The 11,615-nt window shown below is 36.7% G+C and overlaps 1 protein-coding gene across 2 annotated transcripts in view; it reads left to right on the forward strand.

The window, feature by feature from the left end:
- The first annotated feature begins 1,103 nt into the window (after positions 1-1,103).
- The window catches only part of plgrkt (plasminogen receptor, C-terminal lysine transmembrane protein), an 11,100-nt gene continuing 588 nt past the window's right edge, over positions 1,104-11,615 (forward strand). The window contains exons 1-4 of one of the 2 annotated variants that reach the window (XM_067483290.1): positions 1,104-1,154; positions 1,647-1,734; positions 10,858-10,988; positions 11,420-11,529. In XM_067483290.1, the coding sequence (XP_067339391.1) occupies positions 1,654-1,734; positions 10,858-10,988; positions 11,420-11,529 (322 nt within the window). In that variant the 5' untranslated portion in view covers positions 1,104-1,154; positions 1,647-1,653. Of the gene's footprint in view, positions 1,276-1,646; positions 1,735-10,857; positions 10,989-11,419; positions 11,530-11,615 lie in introns of both variants that reach the window. The other variant, XM_067483289.1, reaches the window with a different exon arrangement.

Here is an 11,615-nt window from a genome sequence, read left to right on the forward strand (position 1 = left end):
AAAAGAGCTTGGCTTGTCATGGTTCAGTGTGTCATGAAGATATCATGTGACACTGAGGCATTTTCACTTTTGACTAGAAGAAACAAACCTAAGCAAAATGCAGCTTGGGATGCTTACTCTCCCATGAAGTTATCACAGTATTTTTACCCCAAAGTAAATACGGTTTAGATAGGTTTTTCCTTTTCTGTAAAAATACATTCCACATACACCCTTACTACTCAGGCAATTTTAATTTCACCCTTGCGAAACTGACACTGATAAAGCACGTTTTAAAATGGAAAATTTTGTGCAAGGGTGTTCTAGAAAAACTATTCAACTGTCTTCTTCTTCTTCTTTTCCTTTCGGCTGCTCCCTTTCAGGGGTCGCCACAGCGAATCATGTGCCTCCATCTAACTCTATCCTCTGCATCCTCTTCACTCACACTAACTAACTTCATGTCCTCCCTCACTACATCCATAAATCTCCTCTTTGGTCTTCCTCTAGACCTCCTGCCTGGCAGCTCCAACCTCAGCATCCTTCTACCGATATATTCACAGTTTTAGAAAAACTATTCAACTGTGAATTTGCCAATATGAATAATAATAGTGGTTGGTTGGTTGTATTGGTGACCACTTTGTAAAACATTTCCTTAACCAATGACTAAGTTCATCCAGAATTATAACCGGAAGCCTGAATTACAAGGTGTTCCATTTTTATTTACAGTATATCCAACCGCAGACAAACATAACTGCAAAGTAATTATTGATTACTGTTCATAATGACCTTTAGAGGGAGCCATTTCTCCAACTATTGCATAGTGCCTGGGAACATGAGCCTATGCAGTGGCTGAAGCCTATCAAGCACTGTGTGCAAGCAAGCTGTGTTGCTCTGTCCCAGGTTTCCACTCACTAAAAAACAGCAGCATGTTCATAGACCTGTCCCTTCATTTGAAACTTGAATGTGATCTGTCCATAATGGAATGTCACAAGTGCACTGCGTTGCATTATAATAAAATTGCAATGCCTTATTTTAGGGATAACAATCATCCTAATATCCCTATAATAGTTTTTTGAATGTAAACCTCGCTCTTGTGTTTGTTTTATTGTGAAAGTCCGGACCGGATGTGCAGTACAAGATTAGCCGACATAAAGACGGAAGTTAGCTGTTTTGAGGCGGTGTGTACATCTTTGTTTTGATAAAGACATGCCCTTGAGTCCTGCTTAGTCCTGTTCTTGGGACCAGAATTTACTGTTTAGCTATTAAACTATTTAGCTTAGAATCTTCAATTTATATTAGGTATGTAATGCTTTCATTTTAAGTTGCTACAAGTCAATGTTAAACCGAAGCTTAATATGAGCTGTAGCTCGTTTATGTAGTAGTATTAGCTCCTATCGTTAGCCAAAAGCCACAGTCATTTGTCAAGTCGATGAAAGTTGTATGTCAAATAGTGTGAGCATGTATTTAGTTATGAAAAGTAAAATGAAGCGCAGCCACAGATATTGACAGTTTTAAGGAAGCTACTGTTTCACTGTTGTTACTACTGTTGTTTTTCAGCTTTAGCTTTCTTTACCCGTTTTATGAAACGAATTGGGTATACGTGCATGTACATTTGGTATGATGAGTTATGACTTCAGTGCTGCATAATAGTTTTTTTTTTCTATGTACAGCGCCACCATGGGGTTTCTACTGTCGAAATCCATGGATGCAAACTTAAAAAATCAGCAAGAATTCATGCTCCACAATTCACGCCTGCAGGTGAGTGAAAATGTAAAACGTAGTTGAGAAGATTTTATGTGTGAGCTCACTGAGCCGAGGTTAGGACCGTTCTTCATTTCTATAAGTGAAATGACTACTGACTACAACTAAATGACTATTACTGTCAAGCAACATATACACCAAGCTGCACACAAGGCTCTTTTGAGTTCCAGGTTCACTCACTGCCAGTTGGCATGTATTTATTTATTAGGAAAAAAGTAAAATTAGCACACAGCTAAAGCTCATAATCTCCTAACACATTTACGAGCTTGAGGTGAATTCTGCTTTCTTACCTAAATTTTGAGATCCTGTCTTAGGTGTATCTTATCTTAAGTGTAAGTGTAGTTTTAATAGTTATATTTCAGTTGATACTGTGCTTAAATGTTGTGTATAACTAAGAAAATAAGGTTTAATCTAATCACCACACAGTACACTTGAAGTTTTGCAACATTCAGGTAATTGTACAGTGACTATAAACCACATGGACTGACATTTTGGCAGTTTGGTTTAGTCAAACATACTTTCCCCATCCGGACATTAACTTTAACTTTAATTAGCCCTGTGTATCCATCTCATCAACCTTTTGTCTTCCTTTCTTGAGTCACACAATGTCAATACCAGGGATACAAGCTTTACTTTGAATCTCAGCATTTCCATATTGAGAACACAGCTAATATTGTGCTCATTATTTTTTTGTTTGTTTTTCATCTTAAAATGAAATTGTGTGTGTGTGTGTGTGTGTGTGTGTTTTTTTCATCTTCACATGTTTTGGGCCAATTTGTTGTGATTTGTTCATGCCTGCAAGCTGCTGAGCAGCAGGTGGGATTTGTGACTGTCATAAAACCAATGACATTATCCGACTTACGCCCAAAAGGTTTATTCTGTTGTCTGCTCTCTACATTTCTCCCTGCTCTCCTAGCTGTAAATGTGGTAGATGATGACTAATATTATTCAGTGATGACAAAGGCTAGGCAATTGAGTTTTAAAATACCCTCATTTAGGTCATGACAATGATTCACAGGTTAATATTAGTACAATGTTTAAACATTGCTGTAGTGATCCACATTGTTTCATTGACTTAACTCAATACAGGCAGGCTCATTTTCACATTGAGAATCACTTGTTCACTTGTACATTAATGGAATATATTTTTATTCTGATGAATACATAGCTGAACAAAATTTTTTGCAGATATCTACAAACCCAATTCAAAAAAGTTGTAAAACAGAATGTAAAAAATAAAAACATAACGCAGTGATTTGCAAATCTTATCACCCATATTGTATTCACAATAGAACGTAAACAACATATCAGATGTTGAAATTGAGATATTTTACAATTTCTTGGAAAATATTACATTACAACATTTTAAATTTGATGTCAGCAACAGGTGTCGAAGTTAAACCAGAAGGAATAAAAGGTTGGAAAAGTTATTGCTGCAAATAGAAAATTAATTGGAGGAGAGTTTGATTACTAATTAGGTTAACTGGCAACAGGTCAGTAACATGACTTGGTGTAAAAATGGCATTTCAGAGAGGCAGAGCCTCCTGAATGGGCAGAGGTTCACCAAGATTCAACAAACTACATCTAAAAATTGTGGAACAATGTGGCTGTAGCTCAGTTGGTAAGGCAGTTGACCATGGACCACAGGGTCAGTGGTTCAATCAGTGGTTCAATCCCCGCTCCCGGCTACAAGTCGAAGTGTCCTTGGGCAAGACACTGAACCCCAAGTTGCTCCTGGTGGGTCAGGTGAGCACTTTGCATGGCAGCCACTGCCATCGGTGTGTGAGTGTGTGTGTGAATGGGTGAATGGGAAGCTACGTTGTAAAGCGCTTTGGATAAAAGCGCTATAGAAGCGACTATTTACCATTTACCATTTACCAGAAGACTTTGAAAATCCCACCATCTACGGTATATTATATCATCAAAAGCTTCAGAGAATCAGGAGGAATCTGTGAGCAAGGTACAAGGCCAAAGGTCTAAACTGGATGTGAGTGACCTTCAGGCACTCCAGCAGCACTGCATTAGGAACAGGCCGGATTTTCTACTGGACATCTCTGCATAGGCTCAGGATCACTTCCAGAAATCACTGTCTGTGAACACAGTTCACTGTGCAATCCACAAATGTAAGTTAAAGCTGTATCATGCAAAGAAGAAGCCATATGTGAACACGATCCAGAAACACTGCTGTATTCTCTGGGCCAAAGCTAATTTAAAATGGTCTGAGGCAAAATGGAAAACTGTTCTGTGGTCAGATGAATCAAAATTTGAAATTCTTTTCAGAAAGCATGGATGTCGTGTGCTGTGGACTAAAGAGAAGTGGGACCATCCAGCTTGTTATTAGTGGACAGTTCAAAAGCCTGCATCTCTGATAGTATGGGGGTGCATTAGTGACTATGATGTGGGCAGCTTACACATCTGGAAAGACACCATCAATGCTGTAAAGTACATAGAGGTTTTAGAGCAACATATGCTCCCATCCAGACAACATTTCTTTCAGGGAAGGCCTTACATATTTCAGCAAGACAATACTAAACCACATACTGCACCTCTGACAACAGCATGGCTTTGCAGGAGAAGAGTCCGGGTGCTGAACTAACCTGCCTGCAGTCCAGACCTTTCACCAATAGAAAGCATTTGACACATCAGAAAACAAAAAATCCAGCAACAAGGCCCAGGACTGTTGAGCAGCTAGAATCCTGCATCAGACAAGAACAGGACAACATTCCTTTCCTAAAACTCCAGCAGCTGGTCTCCTCATTTCCAAGATATTTACAGACAGTTGTTTAAAGAAGAGGGTTTGCTTATGCTAATATTTTCCATGAAATGGAAAAAATCCATGAAAGTTTCAAAATCTGATATGTTGTTTATGTTCTATTCTGGTTTTCTTTACGTCTTATACATTGTGCCAACTTTTTTGAATGGGCTTATAATTTAAAAACAGAAATTTTAAGGGTCGTTAAGGTTCCAATGTTATGTTACTGCCTGTAGCAGGAAATATTATTGCTTCTTTTTTTGTCATCAACATAAAAATAGTATTTTTACAACATCGCATTTGAAAAGAGAGGTTCAACCCTGCAATTTTAGAATCTTTGTGAAGCACAGCTGTTTCCCCCCTGCATTAAGACGTCAAAAATGATTGCTTTCTAGTGTTTTCCATTTATATCAGTCACATTTAATTGATCCTTGCCATGCTCTGGCCTTCTGGACTCATAAGTAAAAGTCATTGAAAATTGTGTTTAAATTACAGGTCCAACTTAAACATTACTTAAAATTTAAGTGCATTTCTTAAAGATAAATGGCAGCTCTGGTATGACATAAATTACGTTTTCATTTATTTTATATTTAAATTTTATATTGGTTGGGTTGTTGTTATTTTTCACTTAACTGAATTTGTGCTTCTTCTTTTTTTACCACTGATCGCATTCTATAGATAATTCAAACTTTATGTCACACAAAACACATTTGTTTTCTTGTACTGTACAGAACATAGAGGCATACAGTAAAAGACAAAGTACACCCATCAGGTATAACATTATGTCCACCTGTGCAATTTAATGCAATCCAATACATCTAATATACTCCGCCATTAATTATACTTTTAAAAGCTTATAATTTCTCTGTTTTTTTTTGGTTGAAACTGTCAGAAAGGTGATAATTGTATTATGTGTTTATTATTAAGGTCAAAGTTGGTAGTGGAGTCGTACTGGAGTGCATTATAAGAATAGGTGGTCATAATGTTATGCCTGATGGGTGTACATGTGTGATGACCGTAATACTGTTAAACACATTTAAATACTATTATTATTGTTATGACAAACAAAGGTAAGGTAATATGCAAGTACATAAATAGCACTAGGTAAACCTGTTGACATATAATACAACGAGAAGAAGAATATAATTAAACTAGTTTAAATTATATTACAAATTACAAATGTGAATTTCACAGATTAGGTTACAAAACATTAGGGTGAGGACAAAGATTTGTAATCCTCTCAGTATGTAGACTGGAATGATTCATTCGTATAAGTTTACTAAGTATCGTCCCACTATGTGAATGCTTGCAGCTTTTATAAAATGTCAGTGAATTTCCCGCTTACATTTCAGCTCTGTTCTTACTTTGTCACCTTCAGAGCAGACGTGTTGTGGCTCATTTCTTTTTTCACTTTTTTTTCACGGCTTTTTCCAGTCACTGTCTCACAGTCATTGTGTGCACCTTCACTGCTTGCTTTAGCTTGCCCCCAGACTCCCTGCTCATCTTTTTGGATGTTAACCATGACAGACATGATGTCGTCTACTTTTTGTGCAGAAATAGATAAAGGCAACATATTTTGTCATACAACACCCATGAAAAAGTCAATACAAAAATATGACTAAGAGCAGTAACACAGAAAAAGTCCTTGGAGAAAGTTCAATATAAAGGGAATGTTTACAGTCATTATTGCATCAAACGTCATTAATAAACCCGCAGTCAAATAGTCTAAAACTGACATTTCCATTATGTATTCTAGGTTCTTATTTATTCTTTTATAATATAGTTCCTGATAAATCTTTAAATTAATGACAACATTTTCCTATTTGTTCAATATTTCAACTAGATAGTGTTCTTCTCTGGCTGCTTTTGTTTTGACAACGTTTGACATTTGAGAGATTGGCTTTCTCTGTTAAAAAATTAAAAAACATATTTGTAAACAAATGTAAATGTAATATTTTGGTATCACTAGGACAAACAGTAAACTCTTGTATCTGCCTTAGCACTGGACATGATATTCAGTCTACTGTTGACAGCACACACAAATTCTGTGGCAGAGCACGGTTTATTTTCCTTTCTGTTTACATATCCAAGATCTGTGATTGTGACCAACTATTGAGTGACGTTGATGTTACCAGCATTTGTGTTGAGATCTGTGAGGTCGGAAGTGGGTTTTGTAGCTGTGTGTCTGTGTTTTGGGGTTTTGATGATTTTGTAAATGTCTTTAAGTAGCAGATGGAGAAATAGAGGAGGATTAGCTGCCTTTATACAAGGGGAGCTCTAGGTTGGATCCAACAGAGGGGACTCTGAGTTTCCAGATGGTGGAGAGTTTCTGCTGGCTAAGTTTATTATAGGTGTTTATTGTTTATTAAAGTTGTATTAAATGCACAGAAGGATTCTCACACTCCAGCTGCAATTGTGCTAAAGATGCAAAATTTGTGGAGGGTGAAATCTAACACTGTATCCTTTAGAAACAGATATGTGGTTTCAAATCAAGTGAGATTCACAAATGAGTGCTGGATTTTAACAATTTCAAATTCATCTTATATATAAGTTAATGGTCTCCAAAACATCTAAAGTGAGCTTTTAGGCTTGCTCCAGCATCTTTAACATCACTGTCAACCATTTTCCAAGCTGGCCATGAGTTTAGGTTTGGTTACTGCCTAATGTGCATCATTTGTATTGATAATTAATACATCAAAAGGTAAAAGCAAACAAGCAAACACAAGTCACTCTGACTGATGCCTTTGTGTGGTAAATCTGGGCTGGTTTAAGGTGTGATTTTTGGTAGTGCAAAAAAAGCTGTCATCATTTTGTGACATTTTGGAAATTTCTTTTTCTGTTTTTTGGAAGTTGTGCGTACTGCCTTAGATGGTGAATCACAAATGGCACATTTTCCAGTATAGCTTTCAATTATTATATTTAGTCAGTTTCACTTTACATCTTGTTATATTCCCTTAATCTCCGACTCCTGTCACAAAAGAAAACTATGTTACCCGAACAACGACAGCTTTCTTCTTGCTGGATAGACAGAGTTCATCCCATCCATTCATTTCATTATTTGTTACCTGATTGTATTTTCCCCATGAAGACAGTTTACATCTCTCTTTTACTACTAATCTCTGTAAATAAACTTCCATGCCGGTGACTCACAATAAAAAAAAAATTAATTGACAGGAACTAGGTAGTTTCCAGATAGTCTATTAAATTCAGACAATAAGTAACTTCCTGTTTCGTGACCCAGATGAGAGAAAGGATAACTTCACCAGGGGTGACGTCTCTATTATCATGTCACCCGAAACCCTCACACATATCTCACTCCCGAGAGCTCCTGTGGCTTTGTGGCTGGATGGGTAGTTTTCTTTATCTTTCCTAGGAGAGCGGTCTAACTACATATATTTGAATTCTTAACTCCTAACGACACCTACTGCATTTGGTTTGTCTTATTTTTTAAATAAGGCATTTGTAAGTTAATTATTGTCCACTAAAAACCTTTTCAAATGATTCCAGTATTGTTAATTATTATTCCACTAAAGGTCCGTTTCATTAGTTTGAAACACTCACCCTTGTGAAGCTTCCTCCTTCCTGGATTGTGCAATAGTTGTAGGTGGCTTGGGGACAGCAGAGCAATAAATTCAAAATGCTATTACGTTTCCTGATAAACATAACCATCAAAATGTACAGAGAAAACTCACAGTACACAGTAATTCATATCTGTGTTCCTAAACTCAACTGGATGATTTCTATGAATTACTTTAATGTTTTATGTCTGTGTGTTTTAATTGTACTTTGTAAAATTTAGTACTGTAACTAATACTATTTTCAAAATTGATTAAACAGACAATTACTTTATTAATTAATGGTTTTCCTTTTCTGCCCTTAAATTATGTGTGAAAATGTTGATCAGATTCCCACAGCCCATGGGGACATCGTCAGGCTGTTTTCCCCAACCACAAGTAAAATCCAATTTAACTCTTCTAAGACAAAGAACTTAATTGATCATTCATGTAATTATGCAGTTTTCAATTCTTTAAAATTTTTTGCCACCTATATGAAAATTATGTAAACTGTTAAATAATATAAGTAGAGGAAACTCTGCTCATGTATATGATTTCTTTTAATTTAAACAATTTAACATTTAGTTTGAAATTTCAGTTTAAATTTCAAGACACTTGAAATAAAGGAAATTAGTTAAGCCTTGATTTTTCTTTTACTTCGCATAAAGAGAATAGCTCAATTATATGACGAGAGCTCAATCGAGGCTCATTCATCAGATAAGCTAAATAAATAAAAACACTTTCTGTTTCTGAAAGACATGTGACAATCTCAGCACTTTAGTTTGCAAAGAAGTGGGCTAGCAGACAAAGACAGGTGCAGCATCCAGCATCCCATTTCAATCCACCGATGCCCAGACTCTCAGAGAATCGTGACATTTCTCTCACTTGAAGACAATGAGCAATGCTGTTCTGATAAATAATTATTTTGATAATAATATATATGGACCAAAATCATCATATCCACAGCAACTGCAACTGCTGTAGATATGCTGAATGTTTGGTGGTGTTTTGAGCCTTTAATGTTCTCAAATGTTGATTGAACCCTCAACAATCAGTCTTGACAATGTACTTAAAAACTATATTAGATTAGATTTACGGGTTGATTGCACTTCATTAACACAAGTGCGTTGTACTGTACTTGTACCTGCCAGTGACGTCTCAGACCGGTGATTACAGCTTAACCCTCCTGAGTTTTCTTAATTTGAGGCCTTTCCTTCCTCTTTACTGACATTTACTAGTAGCCATGCATATTAGTCAGACCTAACCACTTTATATTCTTTACTTGGTCGCAACAGGAGAACAAGCTGGATCATGTAGTAACAACCAACATAAGTGAGATTACTGCTGTTATTACTGTTGTTAATAGATTTGCACACTGATGTGCAAAAATGTAGCATGCAAAACCTCATGGTACAATTGGTGACAGAGTGGAGGTATTAATTTCCACAATTACATCAAATATTTGATTAGATAGATTAGATTAGATAGATTAGACTCATCTGACTGAGGTTCATACAATGTCACTGAAACCGGCTGTCTCTCGTTCCTTTGACTCTTTCTTCTGTTTGTCAGCCTGTTTGTCTGTCTGTCTGTCTGTCTCTCCAGCCACATCTGATCTGTAGGTAAAACCAGTTTCTGTGTATGTATAAATACATAGGTCTGTGTAGTTATAAATACACAAATGAATAAACTTAAGTGACAACATAAGATAAATGAAAAAAGTAAAAATCTGTTTGCGGTGTTCTTTGATTGTATAAGTGCGCCAGATAATTCTATTCTATATGACCTCAGAAATATTGCATCTCTATTACGGTCTGTTTTACGGTGCCTATCCTGTTTAAGATTCTTTCCACTTTCACTTAATGTTTAAATGAATATGTGCAGAAAGCAGAATATTGTTTCTCTGACATGTTATAATCTACGTCATTCACATCATCATCATCAGGCAGTTGGTGTCACCTTCATGTTAATTAGAAATAAAAGCTCATCTTTGACATATTCACTTTTTGAGAATAAAGGCTTTTTTGAATAGGAATGTCACTGGTTTGGCTCAGTAGCAGTTTTTCTAAAGACAAGTTAGTGTGTGCGTGCGTGCTCGCACACTCAAATTTATACATGCATGTAGATATAAGTGTATGCAAAACAGGAAGGAGCAGATGAGACTCATCTGACTGAGGTTCATACAGTGTCACTGAAACCGGCTGTCTCTCGTTCCTTTGACCCTTTCTTTGTCCTTCTGCTTCTGTCTGTCAGCCTGTCTGTCTGTCCGCCTGTCTGATTGTCTGTCTGTCTGTCTCTCCAGCCACATTATTACATGTAACATTTAGTTGCATGTAAGCAGATGTTTAATATTTTTCGGGTAGATTTTCCTGTAGATTAATGCACTACACATGTTTTACAAACCCTCCTAAGAAAAAGAAATGCACTGTATTGCCAATTAGATAATAGTATCATTTTATACACCTTGGTACACACAAAAAAATATATATCTATCTGTTAAATTTGACTTATAACATATTGCAACCAGGGTCATTAAGTAGCAGAACATTTTTCAGTGAAAAATACACCTGCTAACACTCAGTGTGAGACAATATGTAATGAGTATGCTGTAGTCAGTGTTTCGCTTTCATCCAGTATATATGGTATTTAAATTAATTTGTTTAATTTCTATTCTTTAAACTGTGTATTTTTCTGATCATGAAAATGTTCGTGATATGAAGTCGTGCGGTGAACGGCACCTGGCCGTGTCCACCCTGGGCTTCAGTGGTCTTTTGTGCCTAATGATGTCTTCTTTGTCGTGTCTACTGTGTGAAGCTGGAGCGTCAGATCCTGATGCAGAGTCAGATGAGGGAGAGACAGATGGCTATGCAGATCGCCTGGTCCAGAGAGGTCCTGAAATACTTTGGTACTTTTTTTACACTGGCCACAGTGGGACTCACTGTAGGGTGAGTATTGTACAGAGGTCAGCTCAGTATGTTTAAGATTCACTCAAGTATGACGTGTTTCTAACACACATGCAGAGAATGACATAAATTGACCTGAATACAACAGTTGAAAAGTGTGATCGTCAGTGAACTGAGTTTTCACAGATAAAATGAATCACACTTCGTGGTCTAGTGGCCTTTGCTGGTGCAGCACTGTGTATGATGTTTTGAGAGTGTCAAACACAGTAAGTCACATCAATTTAACTGTTGCAGCCCTTTAACAAATCACCTATAGGTGGTGCTATAGCAAGGGTAATCATGAGACTGAGTCACTTATTATTTTGCATAATTTATTCTGTACTCTCAGATTGTGTTGTTGTGATAAACACTGTGTATTTATGGTACAGTTTTGTCATAAGTTGACAGTGAAAAATCTCTGTAATTTTCTTTAGTGCACTCAAAAGAAAGAAACCGGTCCTGTTGGCTCCCATTGTCCCTTTTGGCTTCATATTAGCCTACCAGATGGATAGCGCCTATGGGACACTTATTTATCGTATGAAAGGTAAAACTACATCGTTATTATCTTCACTCTCAATAACAGAGCTTTGACGTCACTCAGGAAAAAAAATTTATCTGCTTGCTTTACAT

Source organism: Channa argus, chromosome 18 (assembly GCF_033026475.1).
Source record: "Channa argus isolate prfri chromosome 18, Channa argus male v1.0, whole genome shotgun sequence".
NCBI lineage: Eukaryota > Metazoa > Chordata > Actinopteri > Anabantiformes > Channidae > Channa > Channa argus.